At 50.9% G+C, this 23747-nt stretch overlaps 1 protein-coding gene across 1 annotated transcript; it reads left to right on the forward strand.

The window, feature by feature from the left end:
- The first annotated feature begins 7907 nt into the window (after positions 1–7907).
- Positions 7908–21997, forward strand: NIPAL4 (NIPA like domain containing 4). The gene is made up of 6 exons (XM_008255328.5): positions 7908–8225; positions 11516–11755; positions 15471–15527; positions 16651–16741; positions 18975–19135; positions 19610–21997. Exons 1-6 carry the CDS (start codon positions 8189–8191, stop codon positions 20239–20241), a joined length of 1218 nt encoding a protein of 405 aa, XP_008253550.1. The 5' UTR covers positions 7908–8188; the 3' UTR covers positions 20242–21997.
- The last annotated feature ends 1750 nt before the right edge of the window (positions 21998–23747 follow it).

A 23747-nucleotide genomic window follows, 5' to 3' on the forward strand; every position in this document is an offset into this window, starting at 1 on the left:
AAGAGAAGAGGCAGAAAGGTGGGATTGATGGGTTTAGCAGGCTGAGGCTTGGCCCCAGGGGGAGTTGGGTCTGAGCCCTTCTCCTGGGAGCTCTGGCTGGAGACCAGGCTGCCCCAGGCTGTCGCAGCCCGACCTCACCTCCAATTTCCTAAATACAGGGAATGGATTGCATATATGTCAAAATCCACCAGGCACAGAGAGAACTAACTTCCTACTTCATGCCAGGCACTTTTTTTTTTATTTGACAGGTAGAGTTAGACAGTGAGAGAGTGAGACAGAGAGAAAGGTCTTCCTTCTGTTGATTCACTCCCCAAATGGCCGCTACAGCTGGTGCTACGCCGATCCGAAGCCAGGAGCCAGGTGCTTCTTCCTGGTCTCCCATGCAGGTCCAGGGGTCAAAGCACTTGGGCCATCCTCCACTGCCCTCCCGGACCACAGCAGAGAGCTGGACTGGAAGAGGAGCAAACAGGACTAGAACCGGTGCCCATATGGGATGCCTGTGCTGCAGGGGGCAGATTAACCAAGTGAGCCATGGTGCTGGCCCCCAGACACTGTTTTAAAGGTATCCCATGTCAACTCACTGAATGCCCAGATCAACCGAATGAGGTTTGCACCATATTAGCCCCATACAGCTGATGAGCAAATTGAGGCCCTTGGTGGTTAAGCAAATTGCTCAAGGGCACTTGACTAGAGAATGGTACAGGCAAGATATAAACTCGGGCTACCCAACTCCACTTTCCCCACAACGTTATCCCCCACAAGAGTGATGGATTTGACCTCATTTACAGAATAATCTACTTCTGAGTATTTGTATGATCTTGGACAACCCATGTAAGATGTCTGGCTCTTAATTGCCTTACGTGTATGAATGGACCAGACTCAGCTTCTCTCCCAAGTGTGGCCCTTAATAGTAGGATGCTGATATGTACATGTGTGTTAGTGGGGAGATGGCCAGTGTGGTCAGTTGGGGGGGGGGGCGCAGATTTCATAATCACTGGGTTTGGAACACTTTGCGTTAAGCTAAACCAGGGAGAACTCTGAACAGCAGGACTTCCCAGTGTCTTTAAGATGCTAATGCATAACGGGCATCACCCAGAGAGGGCTGAAGACGTGGCATTCCCCAGACTCTGTTGAACATAGAACAGTGTGCAGTGGTGTTCTGTGGAGCACAGATTGGAAACAGTGAAGAAGCTTGTATGCAAGAAAAGGTAATTTTGCCTGTGACTGGACACAACTCTTTCCCTATCCCTACTGTCACCTCCTGGGAGGAGAGGAACTGTGGTCTCATCAGCTCTTTCAGCCCTTTAGGAAACCTTCGGTGCATTTAGCATGAAGACAAGGATACAGCTCATTTGCTGAACACCTACTGTGTGCCAGCTTGTGGTGATGATGTAGAGTGTCATGATTCTCAAAACAGCTCTTAAGTATGTTCTAAAGAAAGTGGTTTTATGTTCTCGATCAAATGACTGGCTTTGGAGTCAAATAGACATGAGTTTGTGTCTTATTCCTGCTTGGTCTTTGATAGCTATAGCTACGTGAACTTGGTTAAGCCACCGAACTTCCCTTTGCCTGATTTGTAGAATGGATAACACCTGTCTCATCTCATAAGGGTATTAGCAGGGTTTGACGATGTAGTGCAGAGGAAGCGCTTACACACAATCTGCACACAGCAAGTGTTCAGTGACAGGTAGCTTTACTGTCATCATCACTATGCCTGTTTACAGACAGTCCAGTCCCAGAACGGGCAAGGAACTTGCCTAAAGTCACACAGCAGCTGCCTGTGGCTGAAGTAAGCACATGCAGCCATAACCCTATCCCTCCCTCCGAGAGCCCCGAAGGAAGCTGAGCCAGTTTTACTTGAGTTGTGACTACAGCACCTCCCCTACACCACCCTCGTATCACATGCCCTCGGTAGTGATGAGAATTCCCCCTCGGGGCTCAGCCCACACCACCCAGGCAGGAGTGTGCGGACCCATTGGCGGCACCCTGCCTGTGCCCCAGAGTGCTGGCAGATGGGCTTGGAGGACTGGGCAGACCTGGTGCCCACCAGGTCTTCATTAGCCTCTTCCATCAGGGATGTTGCTGGCCATTCTTCTGAACCCCAAATCGTTTCTACGGGTGCATCCCATAAGAACAATGGCCAAGGCATGTGCTGTGCAATCCCAGGAGTGCTGAATGTTAGCCTGGAATTGCCCATGTCATGGCCTGGATGGGGGCATCTCAGCTGCAGGGGAGGGGGCTCCAGGGAGACCACACGGAGGCCAAGGGCAAGGGGCTGGGCTCTTGCCATGTATTCAGGCAAGAAGCTGCTCCTAAAAGCTCTGTGTGTCACCCTTCCACTAACTTCCTGTTCAGACAAAAGGTCTGCTCTGTACCCACATCCCAGCAGAAAGCAAAGAGAAGTTTCAAAAGCCAGTGATCTAGTCCTTCATGTTCACGGCACACGCTGGGAAACAGAGACCCAGAAAGGAAGGGACGGCCGCAGGTCCCAGCGTGTGTGTGGCCGAATAGGGACCAGAACTCACAATCCCGGATGCTTCACAGTAGCCTCAAACACCACAATCAGCTACGGACCTAAGTTTTTCAAACAGAAAAGGAAACCTGAGCCAGTTGTTCATTTTTGAGTTACTTGCTCCCACTGCGTGTCAGTCCTCCTCCGGCCACACTCAGAACTCACCATGTCCCACCCTCCCTGTTCCCACGGGCTCAGTGCTGCAGGTCCAAACAGGTCCAGGAGCAAGCATCAGCACAGCCTCCCTCCAGCTCCTACTCAGGCTGCTGTGACTCAGAGAAGCGAAGAAAGCACAGTGGCAGGTGCTTCGAGAGCCCGTCCAAATCCTAGCTTGAGCAAGTCACTTGACCTCACAGTCTCATCAGCTATCAAATTATGATAACTTCATGGTACATGAACCATGTACCATGACTGTTACAAGGATTGGAGGCAATACACATAAGGAGTCTACAGCAAAGAAGTTGTGCAACAAGTTACGCTTTGTATCAGCATCGTTTTAACTGTAGCCGGGTTTTGATTAGATCTAAAGTTCTTACATGTAATTCAAGAGCATTAGGCTCTCTGCACACCCACGCCCAGGCCAAGCAAAGCTGCACTTCCACATGCATGCTCTGGCGTGAGCTCTGCCCTCTGCAATAATTTGAAACTCCTCCACCTGTGGGCAGATGTACCGGTGGAATCATCCCGTAACTGTAGTGTGATCAGGAGCCTGACTCTTGAAACCATCTCTGGGTTTCATCATGGCTCCACCATCTAACTGCAGACAGGTTAGTTAACCCTCTTGAGCCTCAGTGTTCTCCTCTCTAAAATGGAAATAGTAGTAGTACCTAATTCACAGCACTGTCATGAGAATTTCATGGGATAATGTATGTGAACTCCTAGTGTACTGGCTCATCCTTAAAACGTGATCAAATTGTAGCAACTTCTCATGATCTGACCTCAAATCAATCCTTTCTGCCCCAAAAGAAAACATGAAGAGAGATAAAAGTGCTGACTCTATCAGGCTTCAAAAGACTTTGAGTGAAGACCTGATTCTGCTGCAAATTAGCTGAGGCTGGCAATGACTTTGTCCTCTTTTGTGCCTCAGTTTCCCCACTCACAAACCATGCGAGTTTGGGTGAAGTGAGTGCTTCCAGCTCTGACTCTGCAGAGGGTCTGGCAGGAAGGCTCTGTGGGTGCTCCCTGCGACTCCTGGATGGCCCCCTCTTCCCAGCTACCCCACACAGAGGAGGGCCAGGAGAGGCCTCAGGAAGAAGGCTCTGGCCTCATCTCACCACACCTTCATTAAAAGAACCACTGGAGGGACACACAACAAAACCAGCTCGGATCTCTATCACCGTGTTTGTCCTTGGGAAAATCCCGCAGGCTCTTCATCTGTCAAACAGTACCCAGAGCAAAGCACTGTAAAGAGCACACGAGCTCATGTTTGCAAATTGCTTGGCATGCAGAGGAAGACTTCAGGAATACAGCATGAGTTTTGACGTCGTTATGGATGCCAGTGGCATGTGGACCCCATTATGGGCATGGTGTGCTTCCTAGAGCCAGACCGAGTGTGCCTGTGTCCATCCCAGACATTATTTTCTGTGACAGTAAAGCTCTTCTGGAGGCCAGCAGCCATTCTGGGGACACACCTGGGAAACAATGGGCCTGCCTGGCATGCAGACTGTCCAGATGCCCTGGAGTGCTCATCAGCCTGAGGAAGGTAATGCCATCTGTCCTTCCCCAGCCTGCTCTGAACACCGCTCTGCAGGGCTGGGAAGGACAGCAGACCTTATCTTGCCCAGGCCTCTAACCCAGGGTAGGAGGTGGAGAGAAGTGACCTGGCCAATCCTCATGGAGTCATGCTAGACCTAGGAAGGGTAGTTAGCATGGCGCACTGCAATTTGCTTCTAGATTTTTCAGCTTACAGGCTGAGGGTCCCCCCGGACCCCAGTTTCCTCTCCTGGAAGATGGGCAGAATCACAGAAGCTGCTTCCCAAGTTCTTGCACAGATTAAATGAGCAAGCATGTGACACACAGCGAGCCCACTGTAAATGGCACTAATATCACTGTATTAAGTCCTCTGACCATTCCACACTGGAAATACCTCACGCACCGGTTTTGGGGGGTCCTTTCAGCTGCAATGACACTCAGAACACTGCTCACTTTCTTTCTATGGCCCCCAGTTCCTTCCCCTGTGCAGCCTTGTTCCATAGAAATATAACAGCAACCACACAAGTGTAATTTTAAATAGGTCAGTAACTGCTTAATCAAAAATAAGGAAAATCTAATAATGTATCTTATCAAACAACATATCCTAAATATTACCGTTTCAACATATAATCAATATTAAGACATCATTAATGATATGTTAACATTCTTTTTTCTTACTAAGCCTTAAAAATCTGGGTGGTTCCAACCTGGGGTGATTTTGGTAATTGGTTGTTGGCCGGCACCATAGCTCACTAGGCTAATCCTCTGTCTGCGGCACCAGCACCCCAGGTTCTAGTCCTGGTCGGGGCGCTGGATTCTGTCCCGGTCACTCCTCTTCCAGTTCATCTCTCTGTTGTGGCCTGAGAGGGCAGTGGAGGATGGCCCAAGTGCTTGGGCCCTGCACCCGCATGGGAGACCAGGAGGAAGCCCAATTGGCTGTCAAAACCAGGAGATAGGTAGGCTCCCGCCATCTGTAAGGCAGAAGCCAGGATGCTGCTAACATTCTGCAATACACAGGACACCCTTCACCACAGAAAATTATCTGATCAGAAATATTCAGAGACTGTTTTCTACTTATAGCAAGTCGCCCTTCAAATTAGCCATCTGTCAACGTCTCCATTGCCCTGGTGGCTACCTTTCTGGGCAGGGCAGCTCTACTCTAAGACATTTAGATGCACTTACAAAAGTCAAGTTTCTAGAAACTCAGTTTTTGGTACATTTGTTTTCCTGGTCCTTAGTAGAAAATTGGCCAAAAGAGCCAATTCTGTGTCCCTGGCTGGCCAGACCCTTCCAAAGCTGCCCACCACCCCAGGGAGACTGAGCCTGGAACAGACAGTGAACCCTGTTGTCCGTTCTGAGGAGAGGGGAGACAATGCTGCAGGCCCTGCTACCTGCTTCACAGGGCCATTGTGGCTTGAGAAGAAAAGGCCTTTGTCAGGACAGCAGCAGAGAAGCCTGCGGTTCAATGGGCCCTTTATGACCGCACTGGGGAGATGCTCCACTGCCAGCCCTGGGGAGGCCCAGCCCCCTCCAGGGACATACGGGAGCTGAGGCCCAGAGAAGGTGTGAAGGCCCTGCAGTGGACCCCAGCTCCCTGCTCCACAGATCACAGCTCCTACCTAGGAAATGCACCCGGCTCTGCAAAGTCCCACTTCAAAGCATGGGATGAACTCACTATCGCCCTTAGCCTCAAGCCAGGGGACTCCTGCTGTGAACCCTGACATTCAGTAATTTACAATCCACAAACACATGCAAAATAAATGTATTAAAGAACACACAGATGTATCTTTCTTTCAGGCTCTGAGCTCACCTATGGCAATAGCAGTTTAAAATTGTGATTTACCAAGGCCACTAAGAGAAGCCACACCCAAGGAAACTAAGCAAGGTGGGTAGACGTTACTGTTTAGCTTGAATGTGGTAACCATTTCACAATGTATACTCAGCATTACACTGTACCTTAAACACAGACTGCTGTCATTTGTCAATTTTACCCTAGCAAAACTGAAAAATCAAAGGTCCAGCCAGAGCGACACACTCTCCCATCTCTTGACCTGAGTCCTTGGGACAAGAGCGATCAAGTGTGAAAGCAGAGATGGTCTGAGGGCTGCACTGGGGCCAGCAGCAGAGTGGACACTGTTTTGTAGCACAAGGAGCATCTGTGCCGCAGAAATGCTTAGGTACCAGGAAAGATCAACTCCATTCTCTCGCCACATCCTTTAGCATCAAGGCACCAATTTCTCCAAGATGAACTACCATTTCCCAAGAGCACCAGCTATTCAGTATCTTGCTGCTCTGCATCCCAGTGTACACTGGTCTTGGTGTTCTTATCTCTGAATTCTGGCTTCCATTCCCTCCAAGGTTAGGGTGTTCCTAAAGACCCTTTGGACGTGAATGTGCTTGTTGGCCATGCCTGTGACAACGCTTTCTCTTCTACTCTCAGTCCTGCCCAGTCCCTACACCCCCTTGGTGGGCCACACACACTGAAAGGGACAAGAAGGAGCTGCATTCTTCTCTCCTTGACAGAAAAGGAAATGGGTCCCTATGGGAAGCAAGTGATATTTCAAGTCACCCAGCAAGTTGGAAGAAGCCTCTAGAACTTGTTCTTTGTGACCTAGGTGGAAGGCCACAAGTAGGACAGCGGAGGACGACAGACACAGGGGTCCAGATTAGCCCTGTTTATGCCCACCCCTCTGCTCCCAGCTATGGACACATGTTTCTCTACTCCTGTACAAGATTTAACACCAAGGAACTCTGCACTATTATAACTCCTCCATAAATATGAAATTACAATCAAGTTTTAAAAAATACTTTCCTTCATGTGTACCCTGGAGGTAAGAAGGGGACCTGCCTCAAAGGAGAATCCCTACGAAGGGTGTAGGGCAGGGTCCAGCTGCACGGAGGACCCACAGATGACTACCTGTGCCAGCCACCTCCTCCAGGAAGCAGGTGCCCAGTGCAGACAACTGCTCTCTCAGCCACCCCACGCTGCTACTGCCCAGAACAGGCGTCCTTCTCAGTCTCAAATACCAGAGCCTTAGGGCAACCTGAACAGCAGGATTCTGACCAGGGCTCTGTCTCTTCTCAGCTGGGATCCTGGGCAAGTTAACTTGATCACTCCCTGCCACAGATTCCTTTCTGTAAATAATCACACTACGCAGCTCCTGCTGGCAGGAGAAGTACGTAAGCTGGAATTGCTCAGCACTTAGGACTCTGCCTCGCCCGTGGCAAGCACCACATCCACGCTTCCGTGGTCCGCGTTAGCATTTTTCCAACTCGGCTTTACCATTACCACAGTGTGTGCATACCCACACGTACACAATGCAAACAATTTGAAAACCATCCATCTTTCAAGAATTGATCTTATTTTGCTTCCTACATTCCTATATAAGGTTATGCGGGGTAGGGAGGGTGGACATATGTTGAGCATTTATAGTACAATTACTATGTACCTGTTACCTGCCAGTTCCTGATGCAGCTCAGATCTCCACGTTGAATGAATAAAGTAGGGAAGGGAAGGAGGGTGGAAGAGTAACCCAGACTCCGGAGGGCCCTCCCTGGCAGAAATACCCCCTTCCACTCTCCTACCATTGCTACTTTCACCTTAGCAAGAAGGTTGTTCCCCTCTCCCTCCAGCCTGGGGACCATCTGCTCTGTCCCGGACAGCCGCCTCGGCGGGGCGGGGCTCGGGGACCCGCCCCCTCGCCTCTTGCCCCTGGCACGGGGCGGCGACTGGGCGCCGGGAGCCGGGCTGAGTCCACACCCCGGGAGGGCATGCGCCCCTCTGCGGGCGGCCTCAGCGTCGGTCCCCCAGCTTCCTGAGCTCCTCGAGTCGCCGGGTGACTCCACCCTGGAGACCCTCCGCCTCTGGGGCGCGTCCTTCTCCTCCCCCCTGCGTGGGAACCCTGGCGGCTTCTAACGCGCGAGCCACGCCTGGGACAAGTCGCGGCCACCTGCTCCGGACTCGGGAAGCCCGGCAGGGGCTCCATGGAGCTTCGGGCCAGCAACTCCAGCTGCGAGAACGGTGCGTGCACTGGGCGGGGAATACCAGGGGGGGCACCCCGCCTGCCTTGCCCACCCTCTGCCACCAAGGGTCTAAGCTGGGGAGGGGTCTCTGCTAAAGTCCGAGCTGGGACTTCCTCTCTATCTTGGCCGCTGGGCTCACTGGGAGCTGGGAGCCAGGAATGGAACCCTGAGGAAGTATGGGGGAGGGGTGCTGCAGGCTGGAACAGGTGGCCTGGGCGCTTTGGGGTCTTGAGCTTTTTAGTGTACAGTGACTTCAGATGGTTTTAATACTTGTCCAGGTCTGGCTATTGAAAGACAGGGCACAGAGGTACCCAGAGTCTCATTGATCCCAAACCCCTCATTGCTCCCATACCCCTTAGAACAAGGAACAATAGAAATGCAAAAAAGGATCAAACACTCCCGGCTTCCTGTTAAGTTTTAGCATAAAGCAGGCAGGGGACCAGGTCCCTTACTGGTATTATTTCAGTCAGTCCTTCCAACAATTCTAGAAGGTAGGTGGGCAGTTACTTTACTGACCCATTCTGAAGGTGTGCAAAGCTAGGCTCGGAGAAGGCTAATGATGCGCTCGCATCACAACACTGGGGCAGTGTGATACAAACCAGGGCTCTGTGACTCTAAGATATGTCCCTGTGCTACAATGGCTCGCCCCCTTCCTTGGTGTGTCTACAGTTTTCTGTCTTGGAATTGCAGTCTGTGGAACAGCTCCGTTTCTCTTAACTTCTTCCCTTCTCCAGTGGGGCTTTCAAAGACAGACACTTGGGTGATGGCTGCCTTGGGTTTCTTGGCCAACAAGGCAGGCTGCTAGCAGCCTTGCTCTTGTTCTGTGGCGGGATTATCTGCAGCTCCACCACGTTTGGGAAGAGAAGACAGGAATCACCTAGCCCAACACCTGTTTCTTCAGATGGACATCCTCATCAGAACTGGATTTCCTCAGACCATCAGCCTTCCTTGTGTCTTTTCACCATGATGGAGGAAACTGACTCTGTACTCTGCGGAGGGTGCTGAGCCAGTGGGTGCCATGACAGTGACAGCCAAGCCCACAGTGGGTCTTTCGGCTCTACCTGGCAGAAGTACACCTTCAGGGAGAAGGGGAAGGATGTGGGAACGGACTTGGCTCTTTGGTCCACTTCCTGCCAGGCTCTGCCTCATTTCCTGGACTCCCAGATTCAGCTCTTGAGCAAGGAGGCCCAAGCTTGCAAATGACGATGAGCAACAAGGAACAAGTCTGACTAGGGACCCAGAAGGCTGCTTGATTCATCTTGCTGCAGTGGTGACACAGGTGTCAGAAAGGGAGATCTCCCTCCCATCGCTGAGATACAGGCACAGCCCTAGTGGCTTGCAGACTTAGTGCCACCACCAGGTGCTTGTGTAACTCAACAAGTCCCTTCCTTCTCTGGGCCTCAGTCTCCCCAGTTGAAATCAGAGGATTAGACTGGCTGTCCTCCAGCTCTGTGTGCCATGGAAGAAAGATCAACACTCCCCTGTATCCGCTCCTTCCAGGGCCTCTCTGCACTGCAGATGTGCCAAAGCCAGAACTACCTGACCTTGGACTTTGGGTTCCTTGTAGACACTGGCTACAATTTCTCACTTGGTCTGAGAGGTGCCTGGTCCAGGCTTATATCCTTGGCACTGAAGCCCGGGCCTTTGTCAGAGTTTCTTGGAAAAAGACTTCTGCCTCCAGAGGTCAAGTACCTCGACAGTCCAAGTCCTTAACAAACCTGACTGAAGGGAGCCAGATAAAGATTCTAGGGACTTGCAGGCAACAGGCTTTGGAAGGGGCAACTGCTGCAGAGCTTCGGCCAGTTGTTGCCCAGTGGGTCATTACGCAGGTGAATGAAGCAGACCTTCTGTGTCAAGTGTAGCTCTGACTCTGACCTTTGCCTGGGAAATCTATTTTTAAATGTTGGTAATTGATTTGTATTTTCAGCCAATGATTAGGAAGCCAAATGAAGGCTCCCCCCATCTTTCTGCATGCTCTATTGGCATGGGATGGGCAGGTGGTTAAGAGCACGGGTTTTGGCATCAGGTCTGCCTGAATATAATTCTGGCTTCACTCCTCACTACTGATTTGCTTTAGGCAGCCTCAGTTTCTCAGGTGAGAGCCTGGGATGGATCATTGTGCTGGTATCAGAGTGGTTGTTAGGAAGCCTCGTGGAAAACTCCAGAACAGAGGATCATGCGAGTAGCAGCACTGGGGGACTGTTGGATTTTCTTTGTACTGATTTATTGAACTTGAGCATCTCTGCTCTTTGGGCTGGGGGTCTGGCCTCTCTGCGTATTTGTGCCAGAAGGTCAAGCAAGGGTGTGCTGGCTCTAGGGCCTGACAGCTGATTCAACTCTCTGAGACTATAGAATTGGAGTCTGTATGGAGTGGCAGGGACGTCAGTCCCATTGTGCCTTGAAAGTAGCCCCGGCCAGGGACAATGAACACCAGACGTCTCAGAAGCAATGCCCGAGAATGGTCAGTTCCCACAAGCTGGAAGGGGCTGGTGCCCTCTCCAGCCTCACTCCCCACACTTCCATTGTAGCCAGAGATGCAGAGCACTAAGGGAAGCGGCCTGGGAGAGGGATTGTGAGCTCCTGGAGGCCCACATGCCAAGAGGTTCAGAGGGGACCCCTGAGGGCGGGGACAGGAGGTTGGACTCAGTGAGGCCTCGGAGCCGAGGGGACACTGCCTGGTGTGCGGGGTGTCAGTCCAGCTTACAGGTCCTGCACTGCCGTTCTGGTCACAGACAGTACCACTCTCTTATTGCTTCTGTTTCTGTTTCCACCAAATGAGGATTCAAGACAGTTTTTGGAGCTATGTGGTACAGCAGTTAAGTTTCCTCTCAGGCTTCCCATGGCCCATATGCATATGCCTGGTTCAAGTTCTAGCTACTCCACTTTCAATCCAGCTTCCTGCTAGTGCTCCCCCTGGAAGTCAGCAGAAGATGGCTTAAATCCTGGGGTCCCTGGAATCCACGTGGGAGATCTGGATTGAGTTCCTGGCTCCTGGCTTTGATCTGGCCGAGGTCCAGCTACTGTGGGCATTTGTAGAGTGACCCAGCAGATGGAAGATAACTCACTGCCTTTCAAGTAAAATAAAAATGTGAGAAGTAATTATAAAGTTAGCACTTGAAAAAATGGGATGAATTCCTGAAAACAAGGTCCCTGGCCTGCACTCAGTGAATGTTAACTGCTGTTTTAAGTTGGGGCCCAGGGCCCAGTGGCAGAAGCATACAGTCTGCTACCAGGGCCAGTCCCGTGGTGCCATCCATGTGACTCCCTCCCTCTGCCCTTCCTGCCCAGGCTCCTTCATCAACCTCTACTGCTCTTCCCATGAAGTCCTGTGCCAGATCGTCAGCGGCCTCAGCCCCGAGGTACCCAGCAATGCCACCGGGAGCAGCTGGCAGGAGAGGTTCAGGCAGAAATACGGCTTTTACGTCGGCCTCGGCCTGGCCTTCCTGTCCAGCTTCCTGGTCGGCACCAGCGTCATCCTCAAGAAGAAAGGCCTCCAGCGACTCGTGGCCACCGGGGCCACTCGGGCAGGTAGGCTCTTGTGGACGTGGGGGGAGTGGGATAGGGCCCGGGGCAGCTGAGCCCTCGCCCAGCTTCCCTCTGCTGGGGCCAGGACGGCAGTCTGAGAGCTGGGCATGCAAAAGGCTCATTGTTAACTCTGCTGGGAATCCCTCCTGTCTACAGCAGACCTTCCTTTATAGCCTAGTATCTCCTGAGAACTTCAATCTGGCCGGCCGCTGGGGTGAAGCCAGGAGTCTCAGGGCCAGGAATCCAGTCCTGGTTTGGCTTTTCCCCAGCTCTGACATCCAAGACAGGCCACAGTTTCCCTGCAGCGTGGAACCCACATACCTGGGCCTCACCAGCGTCAGCCATGCACACACCCTCCTGACCATCCAGTTGAGCTCCCTGGGGCTACTATGGAATTATTGAGTCTCTGTTCACAGGGACTCTGTTTGGAAAAGATGTACATTTGTGATGCAATTCTTGGGAACAGGAGTCATGTGTGGAAGAATCCATTCGTGCAGTCATCACTTCTTGCCTGCCTCTGGTGTGCTGGGTGTGAGGCTAACATAAAGGGTTCAGTGAAGTGTGAGGGACACACAGTCCAGGGGCAGTTTTCACAAAGGATGTAGGGTGTTGCCATGGAGAAAATACACCGTGCTGTGGGGACGTCAGAGATGCATGAAAAAGCTTGTGAGGTTAGGGGAGGTTTTCTGCAGCAACTGATCCCTACACTGAGACCTGACTGATATGCAGACAGCAAAGTAAAGAGGGAAGATGGTGTTCCAGGTAGAAGGAACAGCGTGTGCAAAGGCAAAGAGTTGGAGAGAACAGAACCGGTGTAAGGAACTGAAAGCAGTTCGTGATGGTTAGATCGTGGAAGGGTAAAGGAGGTAAGGGCCAGTGCATGGACGCTGGACTACTGGTTTGAGGGCAACTCTTAGGTAATTGAGAAGTTCTGGGTAGAGGGGTGATGGTCTGGGTTAGGACGTGAAAACATCCCTGGATGCTAGGTGGAGGACAGAATAGGGAACACAATTCAGGGCAGGGCAAACAATTAAGTGAGTGAGAGCACAGAACTGTGGCCTGGAGACGAGGGATGGGTTCCAGGATGGCTTTGGAAGGAGGCTCCGCCTGCTCTGATGCAGACGGCTGCATGGGGCGGATAAAGAAGGAGTCAAGGGTGACTCAGATTTTGGACTTGAGCAATCGGGGACGTGATGGTGCTCTTTTCTGAGATAAAGAATGCAGAAGGACCAACAGGTTTATGGGAAGGTGCAGAGTGCTCAAGTTGGGACATGCTCTGTTTCAAGGTTCTGTGCAACACTGTGCTCTGGAAGCAACTTCTAGTTCCCATTCAGGCCCTTGAATTCCTGGTGCTGAGATTCTGAGTAAGACAGGAACTTTGCTTCCTCGTGTCTCACATAGGGTGAGAAAAGCGCCGGATTCAAGGGTTACTGACGAGACATGGGACACGTTCAGAAAATGCTTGGCAGACGGTAATTACTGGCATTAGTGTTGCCATCATCCACGTGAGCGTGCCCAGGAGGCACTGTGATACACACCCGGAGCCCAGTTGCTCCACAACAGAGAGCCAGGAGGTGCAGAGAGGAAGCAGGGAGCAATGGTCGTGGTGCTTTAGGATTTGCTTCTGGACAAGAGTCCGGAAGACGATGGGCCTCCCAAAAGGAGGGGAGCAGAGCAAGCACTGTTGGTCATTCAAGACAACCTCTCTAGAATAAATCCTTTCCTTCAAACTGGTATTTCAGTATCTTCCAAGATTTCAATCCTTAGAGTAAAATACTGAGATCTCAACATCCATGGGAGATTCTGACCCCCTTGGAAACGTGAGGATCCTCTCCTTAGGAAAGTGGGCACTCACAGAAAACCACATGCAGTTTTTGAATTCTCACAGCACTGTCTCAAAGCCATCCATCACCACCACTATCCTGTCGCTAAGCATTGACCGTGTACCAGGCTCCAAACAAAGGAGTCATGGCTTCTGGCGTAATGAGCTTCTGTTTTGGTGGAACAAGCAGCAGAAGCTGAGCAGATCAACTCAAACTGGCATGAAGCTTCATGAAGGAGGGGAGCTGCGGGTTATTAAGGAGAACCCCAAGGGAAATGAGAGTTAAGTGGGAGAGGGAGACCATCTGTGGGGAAGAAATGCAAGCAGAGGCCTGCAGATTTGGGCCATCGGTGGCTGGGAGTAATCTGGACATGAGGAAGAGCCCGTGTGTAGACCTGGAGGCAGACAGGAGCCCATCATTTCTGAAGAACTAAGAAGGCAAAGAGTGGCAGGAGATGCCTTTAGAGAGATGAACAGGCCCAAGCTATGCATGGCCTTGTTTATGATCCTGATCTTTATCCTCAGAAAAATTGGAAGCCGGGGCCCTGCTCTCAACCCTGCAGTGGTGTGATAGTATTTGCGTTCTTAAAAGAACACTGGCTGCCGTGAGAGGAACCCATTACTGAAGGGGCAAAAGCAGAACCCGAGTAACCATGAAAGAGGCGGCTGCCTCAGCCTGGACCAGAAGGGATGGTGCCTTGGAGTAGGATGGTGGCAAGGGAGTGGTCACACCTGAGATGCTTTTGGAGACAGAAGCAGCAGGATGTGTGGAATATAGAAGGAGTAGAGAGAGAAGGGTCAAGAACAACCGACAGGAGTAGTTGGCATTGCCATCATCTAGGCCAGGGAGCCCAGCAGGCACTGAGATACACACGTCTGGAGCCCAAGTGCTTAAGCAACCTGGTACAAGGAAGCGCCACTTGCCAAGCTTCATTTTGCGGGTAGGTTAGGAGCATTTCAAAGCACAGGTTTGGGCAGAGCAGTTAAGATGCTGCTTGGATGCCCATATTCCCTATCAGGGCAACTGAATTTGGGCCCAGCTCCTTTTTTTTTTTTTTTTTTTTTTTTTTTTTGATAGAGTTAGAGCGAGACAGAGAGAAAGGTCTTCCTTCTGTTGGTTCACTCCCCAAAATGACCATTACAGCCAGTGCGCTGCGCCGATCTGAAGCCAGGAGCCAGGTGCTTCCTCCTGGTCGCCCATGCGGGTGTAGGGCCCAAGCATGTGGGCCATCCTCCACTGCATTTCCGGGCCACAGCAGAGAGCTGGACTGGAAGAGGAGCTACCGGGACAGAATCCAGCGCCCCAACCAGGACTAGAACCCGGGGTGCCGGCACCACAGGCGGAGGATTAGCCTAGTGAGCTGCAGTGCCGGCCACCCAGCTCCACTTTTGATACCAGCTTCCTGCTAATGTGCACCTTAGATGGCAGCACGTGCTGGCTCACATGGCCAGATCCCCCAGGTGGGAAACTTGGATAATACGAGTTCCCAACTCCTGGCTTCAGCCTGGCCCAGCCCCAGCTGTTCACTAGGGAATAAACTAGTGTATAGAAGATCCTCCCTGCCTTTCTCTGCCTTTAAAAATAATTAAATATATATTTTATTTATATATATATATATATATATATATAAAATTGAAGGCTCCATTTAAGACAGAAATTGAAATGCCTCTGAGAGAGACAAGAGATGACCCGCAGGGCAGTTGGCCCTATGAGTAGGGATGGGCTCAGAAAGTAGTTCCAGGTTGCCCCATAAATAGGTGGTTTTCAAAACACTGGGAAGGGATGAATACCCACAGAAGCTGGTCAAGAATCGATGACCAGTGAAAGGCCGATTTAGGAGAGGTGCTTTAGAAGGTATGGACAAGTGCTAACTTTCTGTGCTTTGCTTTCTACAGTGGACGGAGGCTTTGGCTACCTGAAAGACGCGATGTGGTGGGCTGGATTTCTCACCAGTAAGTGGGTTCCTTGCTCTAGTAACAGTGGCCTATGGGCATTGGATGGAGGAGAAAGGAGTAGATGGGGGCATTTCTGCCTCTAACCGGGGAAGTATGAGGCTGAGACTCAGGTCCCCAAGGGTAACCTTGACAAGCCTTGTGGGCAGAACATCCTACCCTCCTCTCAGGTCACCTGCTCTGTCACTCGTGAACCATCTGCAGCCAGAACGATGTATTCCGAGCCCCTATCAATCAAGTTCTCTCCGCTTCCTTTGAAACGTAGGATGGAAATACCACTGCTTACTGGCGGTGGACACATGGACTCCTACATGGTAGAAAGCTAGGACTCCTACGCCAGCTTCTCCCCTCCACAGGCAGTTAATTTGTTAATCTGCTTACAAGATAGCCGGTCTGCCACTTAAGTTTTGCCCGAATTTGCACACTCATACATTTCCCCGATTGCCCCCCTCTGGTTATCAAACTAACTCTCTTAGGTGGGAATCAACTTTCCAATGATGATCCCCTAAGGCAGGTTGGGATCCCTGGCTTAGCCAACCAGAGCTGTCACAGACGTCACCTGCTTTCCCAGGGTGACCCAGGTTACCCTGCAGCAACAGAGAGACAGAGAATGTGCTTCCAGGAGTTTGCAAACTGGCAACTCAGATGGGGAACTTGAGACCCTTGAGAATGTCTGACTTGACTTCACTGTCCACAGCTCCCCTAGGAGGGAGAGACCCAGAGAGTCCACCAATGTAACCATTTCTTTGTAAGATAATTAACAATTTTCTAGAACTTCCCTAAAAGAATACAAAACATTAGCAGTCCCTGAGACCCACTTAACTGTGCATGGACTAGAAGTCCAGCCATGTGGAGACTAAGCAGGCCTTGGCTCAAAAAGCAACTCATCTGACTTTGGACTCTGGGCCTCAGCTTTGCCATCTTTAAAATGGAAGGATTTGCTTGGGATAATCTGGGCTCAGAGTCTCCCCGTGGAGGTCCTGAGGATCAAGAAGGTAAGGAACACGGGTCTGCCATTCACAGTGGGTTGAACACTGAATGAAGCCATCTCCAGCCAGCACCATCTGGACTGGAGACACTGCACTGGAGGGCTCTAAGCGTCTTTTCTCCCTTAATTTCCTAGTGGCTGCTGGGGAAGTTGCCAACTTCGGGGCCTACGCATTTGCACCTGCAACAGTCGTCACACCTCTGGGAGCGCTCAGCGTCCTCATAAGGTTGTTGTCACCCCTCTAGCCACTGCCGGTTCCTTCCTGTTTCCAATTTGTTGAGATCTGCAGTTGCAGGTGGGCCAATCCGGGACCTAGGACAGTGCCAGGCCCCAGAAAGTGACGGGTATTTTTTAGTGCTCTGGACCCTGCATTGTTACCCCTAATGCCGGTAATGGAGGCCGGCTGGGCCCAAGCCAGTGGGAAGGCTGCCTGTCTCCTGTCAGTGTTTCAGTGCTTCAGTAGGAAAAACACACAAGCGAAAAGCATGAGCCCTAGATGAACACTATCTGGCTTCTAGTTTGTGCTCTATGACTTAGCAGGTGCCTTACCCTGGGCAAGTCATTTAACCACTGTAAGCCTCAGTTTCTACATCTTCAAAATAGGAATGCTAATGCTATGTACCAGAGGCATTGTTCTGAGGACTAAATGCAGTAATGCACAGGAAATGCTTAGTACGGAACTGACAACAGAAAACAATCACAGCTCTCGTCTTGAGGGCTTGCTGTGTACCAAATGCTCTCAGCGTATCTCTGGTATTAACTCATTTAATCCTCACAGCATCCCTACCTAAGGCCAGAGGTTCATCCAGTTGGCAAGCTACCCAATGTGACTAGGGGTCAGCTATCCAGGCCAGGATTCCAACCCAGGCAGTCAAAATCCAGAGCCTGAATCCTTAGCCATGGTGCCATGTTGCCTCTCAAGTAAGCACTCAACACATGTTGGAGAATAATCGGTACTAAATGCACGTGCGTCCTATGGTCCCCAGTCCTTCTGAACTGCAAACAGAGCACCCCTTCTGCGAGGGTCTCGAAGCCCCTTTGAAGGAGAGCGTGCTGTTTGGCCCATTTTTGAAAGCCTGGTAAATCCCAGCTAACCACATACCTGTCATCTTCTCTGTTGTGTCTTACTCTCTGGAAGACAATTTTGCAACATTTCCACAGTCAGAAAACCAATGAAGCCATGACTCATATTGTACAACCAGCTGGCTAGGCTGACTGCACACCTCATGTGGCTGTGATCCCACCATGGCGTATCTGATGCTAGAATCCCCACTCCTTGGACCCTGGGAGTGGCATGGGATCCTCTGTGTCATCCCTGCCCGGTGAATGCCACCAGATTCTCCTGAATAGGACACTGTGGGTGAAATTCTTCCTAGTAGCTTTAGAGGAGACAGAAGAGGGAGGGATGAAGCTTAGGTATCAATCCCCGCTCTCCTGACAGCTTGAGTCAGGACCTCTGAAGGCAGTTGGGTCCCAGGGTAGAAAAGATGTTCACCTTAAACTGCTGCTGCCATTGTAAGGAAACAGAAGCATGAGCCATGACCATGCCCAACCTGCCTGTCCTCACTTGCTTCCGTCCCCTCTGCCGGCTCACAGAGAGAATGGGAGAGCTGGGGAAATCATGTCATCAGGTAATAGCACGAAACTCCTGGAGCTCTTTTCCCCAGAGGAGTGAAGACTCAGGGAAGTCACAAGCATTCTGTTCAGTGAGGCATAGAGGAAAACCCAGACACTTCATAATCAGACACTGCTTTAGTGCAGTCCTGGCTTCCCCAGGACTGGTAAAGCTGTTTGACCTTGCTAAGTCATTTTCTAGGAGACCAGTTTTCTCATCTATGAAATGGATATAGTATATTTTACTGTATCACGAATCATAGTAAAGTTCCTAGCACTGTACCCATGCCCAAAACATGGTGCCTATTATTGTCACTGTGGTTTTTTTATATTGACATCTAGCAAAGCAATAAGGAATAAATTTGGTCTGTACGATCCAAGCAATGGAAGTGGGACAAGGAGTAGAAATTTTCAAGGGGTGTGTTTTCAGTGAGTAATTAGAGTAAACCTACAATGGAGCCATTTGGCTTGTGAAGGAGTGAGCTCCCGAGAGGCAAGCAAGCCAAGGCCAGACACCGTGTGTCAGCATTGCTAAGCGGATGTGTTCCTGCGGTAGAAAGTTGAAGAGGAGCCCTCCGGAGGACTCTCCCTACCCCTCTGTTAGGGAGGGCTCAGTTTTTAAAATCAGAGACACCTACCCGCGTTTCTACTGCCCCAGCACACATACAACCCTCCCCGAAATCAGTGTCTACTTCAAACGTTTACAGAGGGCCTAGCAAAACTTCTAAATGGGAGCACAGAGTTCTCATCTGTTTGCTGTGGGTGCTTGATCAGCCCCTATTTTTCTTTGGGACACTGGGACAGGCCCGGCTGCCCTCAACCCTTTCTCCCATTGTCACACGTAGTGCCATCCTGTCCTCCTACTTCCTGGGCGAGAGTCTGAACTTGCTGGGGAAGCTGGGCTGCGTGATCTGCGTGGCAGGCAGCACAGTGATGGTGATACACGCCCCCGAGGAGGAGAAGGTCACCACCATCATGCAGATGGCTTCCAAGATGAAAGACACAGGTACGCCCCCGCTCCTGGGGGCCAGGCACCCCCTGAGGCATCAGCTCTGGGGAAGGTCTGGTTGGGCTCTGACCATCTCAGGTGCTGCCCCCTGGAGGAGAGGGAAAGCTAAACAAAATGTTGGGATGGTGCTAGTTAGCCAGTGTGGCTTAAGGGCTTCCTGACCTGGTCTATGTGGAGACCATGTAATAAGTGTTTATTACGTGCTAGGCACTGTGCTAAATGCTTTATGCACATTGTCTCATTGAACCTTCTGAAACACGCCTACGAGCACAGTCCTGCTGTTGATGGTCTTCTACACATTAGGAAATGGAGGTGCGGGAGATTTAACAGCTTGCCCAAATTACAAGTTGCAGCAGGGACGGGGATCCATGTTTGTCAGACTCCACAGCAACTCCCCTGCCATGGGCTGGGGACCTCCGATGCCCTCTGCTATCCTCCCCAGCTGAGACCCGTGTCCCCCCCCACCCCAAGGCTTCATCGTGTTCGCCGTGCTCCTGCTGGTGTCCTGCCTCATTCTCATCTTTGTCGTCGCCCCACGTTACGGGCAAAGGAACATCCTCATCTACATCATCATCTGCTCCGTGATCGGGGCCTTCTCCGTGTCTGCCGTCAAGGGTCTGGGCATCACCATCAAGAACTTCTTCCAGGGCTTGCCTGTTGTGCGGCACCCACTGCCCTACATCCTCTCTCTCATCCTGGCTCTCTCCCTAAGCACTCAGGTCAACTTCCTCAACAGGGCGCTGGATATTTTTAATACCTCCCTGGTGTTCCCCATCTACTACGTGTTCTTCACCACGGTGGTCGTCACCTCTTCCATCATCCTCTTCAAGGAATGGAACAGCATGTCAGCTGTGGACATCATGGGAACCCTTGCTGGCTTTGTCACCATCATCTTGGGCGTGTTCATGCTTCATGCTTTCAAAGACCTGGCCATCAGCTGGGCCAACTTGCCCCACATGCACAAAAACCCAACACCACCTACTCCCAGCCCAGAGCCCACTGTCATTAGACTGGAAGACAAGAATGTCCTTGTGGACAACATAGAACTTTCCAGCACCCCATCACCAGAAGAGAAGCCCAAAGTATTTATAATCCATTCGTAAAGCTTTGAATACAGGAGCGACAGGATGAGCCTGACGGTACAGCTTCACCTTTGTTCCGAAAGCACTTGGTTGGTTATTTCCAGCACAATGTTAGCAGTGGGCTCTCCCTGCTTGCGATATTCATTTATACCTCAGTGCTGTTTCCAGGAGGAACTTCCCTACGCAGAATGCAGTGGGGGCAGAACTTCCTGGAGACACAGTTTCAGTGACCAAATACCCTAGTTTACAGTGGTGTCAGCAGGTCCCCGGACCTCCCTTCCCACCGATTCTCTCGGTGCCACCTCTGTGTTGTTGGGAAGATGGCAGAATTTGACCTGTTGAATGTAGCACAGTCTAAGCACTTCCCTGAGATACTGGTCATCAGGAAATCCTACTGACCAGTTTTCCTCCTGAGACCAACTTCCCATTCCTTAGGCCAAGAAGGAAACAGAGCTGGCTCTCAGAGGCCCAGACACTAATTTGCCCCATCTTCCAGTTCAGAGATTCCAGGGCCACAGCCAATGTAAAATGTGCTATTGCTTTTGCCACTTCCTCTCTGGAGGCAGAAGCAAGACCTCAGCTGACCTTCCAACTGTGAAAGCCACCTGATGCCGCAGAAAAGAGGTCCCAGCAGCCCGTTGCCGGAGCACTGCAGCCTCCAGACAGCACCTTGGGGGCCACTCCGTCCCACACGTCCCTCTCTGCGTGCATCCTAAGGAGTCAGTCACCGAGATGTGTAGGCGGGAGTCTTTGAAACTGCAACAGAACAACAACCAAAGGTGCCTCCCAGCCAAGCTCTGCTGCCCCAACCCAGCCTTTCACTTTGCCTTACACTGAAAAGGGAACAGCAGTTGCCCTGCTCGTAAAAGTCATTTGCCTATCGAGCTAGAAATGGGAGGAACGTGCTTTCCTTTTCCTCGGCGAGTTACGCAAAATAGGATTTGGGGAGACGGAGAGAGTGTGCGGGACAAGGTCACATGCTGAGGGTTTGGCAGAAAGTCATGTGCTTTCTGGAAAGCAGAGCTAACTTCCATGTTCACGCTGGTGCTCAACCAGGAACCCAGGTGCAAAGGGTTCTGGGCTCGTTTACAGGCTGCAGCCCTTCAGGCTTGGTCAATGTGAGGAGTTTCGTGTCTCCATGATCAAGTGGAGGCACGGGGGTGGCCCAGGAGACATTCTGGCTACTGACCAGATTGCCACCATGCCCCCAGCTCCATGGATGCCCTGCCCACACTGGGAAGCAGCATACCATGACTCCAGTGCCACCTGCCACAGGCACTACCTTTGGTCCCCTCACAGTTAGCCAGAAGTGGCCACAAAACAAGAGCAGCTGCAGAGGTGTATAATTGATATCCCTTCCTTTCTCATCTCCATTGCAGCTGCATGAGTACAGGAGTTGGTACAAGGGTCATCCAAAAGGGAAGTTAGGGAGCCAGGGTATGGGAGAGGGGAGACTTGATCCTCACTCCCAAGTTGGGGCAGAGCCTCCCCTGGGTATCTCCCTACCTGCACCCTGTGTTTACATCCCATGCCCTGAGTGCAGTCAGCCCAGGCCCAACTCCAATGGTCTTGGAACTCCAGAGGTTCCGCTGACCAACGCATTGGCTTCCTCTACCCTCAGCCTCGGAGTTCTGGTTTTAATGAATGTGGATTTCTGTCTGTAACTAAAATCAATGCAACAAGTTGGTTCTTGAAAACAGCAGCGGACCAAGGGCCCTGGAAGTACAAACTGCAGGGTCTAGAATAAATACTTGCTATTTGTGTCTTCACCTTTGAATCAGTTACCTTTTCATCACTGAATCTAAGACAAGTTATTTATGAAGAAAGGTCTATTTTGGCTCATGGTTTTGGAGGTTCATCATCCAGGATGGGACCAGCCCCATTGGTTGAGATGTCCGTTAAGAGAGGTGGGTGGCACCCGAGGCACAGCCCTTGCAGACCAAAGATCACACTGCGAACCAGGAAGCAGAGTGGAAGCCAGGCCTGCCTCTCAAACTTTTATAATCAACCCTCTCAAGGCACGCCCCCAGTGACCTCCAGCTCTCCGTCCCCCCCCCCCCAAACCACCACGTGAAAATCAACCCTCTTAGTGCCATGAACCCTTGACTCAGGAGCGACGTCCCATTCATACCATAGCAAGCTTCCTTGAACATGCGGCAATTAAATATGTTCCTCTAGTGCCAGGAGATCAACCGCGATTCCTGAAAGAGCATGGCTGCCAAGAACGAGCCTTGGGGTCTTTCATAGGTGCACCTGCGCTAGAGTGGGAACAGTTGCTTACGGAATGTGGCCTGTTGAAGACAACTAACACCTGAGCCCTTACCAGGCACAGGCATGGTGAATTCACTCTAATTCCTTACTGCTTCCCAAGACTGATTTTTTTTTTTAAGTCCCATTTTATAGAGGAAAGGGACCCAGACAGCTTAAATAAGTACCCAAGGTCACACAGCCAGGAAGAGTCAAATTCGATGTCTGGATTGAGTTCATAGTCCTAAACCCTAGGCACAGCATGTCTCCAAAGGACTAGACTTCTCCACAGTTGCATTATCTGATACTGCTTTGTCCATTTTTATTTTCCACTGTTGTTTCCCAACTGGATATAAGCTTCATGAGAGTTGGTCTTGATTTATTATTTATCTGAGTGTCCCACATACAGTTGACACTCAAGAAATCTGTTGAATGAAGCAGTCTTCCTTGCCAAAACTCTCCTGAGTACATGATTTCAACACAAGCTGATCATAACGCAAAGTTTTAACTATGAGAGGCTGAAAAGTACAATCAGATGTCAAAGACTCCTTTCCAGGGTTTTTGTGAAGATTCAATGAGCCAAGGTATATAAAGAAAAGGAGCATGCAGCGCTTTGCATGTGTTAAGTGCTCAGCAAATGTTACTTCCTATCATGGTTATTATTCCATTTTTCTAAAAGAAACTAACTTGAGGATCAAATGGGAGCGTGAACATGAGAATCTTTTGTGGACATCCAGCTCCTAGCTGTACCCATCTCCTAAGCCCAAGAGATCTTGGGCAGGTCTCTCCCTAGGAATATGACTGGATAAACAGAATGTCTCTGCCGTCCTCTAGCCCAGTAGGAGAGAATGAGAAGAAATGTATCATGTGGGCAAGCATTGCAGCATAGTGAGCTAAGCTGCAGTCTATAATGCTGTCATCCCATATTGATGCATCGATTTAAGTTCTAAGTGCTCCACTTCCAATCCAGCTCCCTGCTGATGTGCCTGGGACAGCATAGAAGGATGGTCAAAATGTTTGGGCCCCTGATTCCATGTGGGAGATCCAGATGGAGCTCCTGGCTCCTGCCTTTGGCCTGGGCCAGCCCTAGTCACTGTGGTCTTCCAGGGAATGAACCAGCAGATGGAAGATTCTCTCTCTCTCTCTCTCTCTCTCTCTCTCTCTCTCTCTCTCTCTCTCTCCCTTTTTGTCACTCCTCCTTTAAAATAAATAGTTATTCCTCTTTAAATTATTTATTTATTTGACAGAGTTAGAGAGGAGAGACAGAGAGCTAGATCTTC

This window comes from Oryctolagus cuniculus, chromosome 6 (assembly GCF_051225735.1).
Source record: "Oryctolagus cuniculus isolate XC-2025 breed Fujian yellow rabbit chromosome 6, ASM5122573v1, whole genome shotgun sequence".
NCBI classification, from domain to species: domain Eukaryota; kingdom Metazoa; phylum Chordata; class Mammalia; order Lagomorpha; family Leporidae; genus Oryctolagus; species Oryctolagus cuniculus.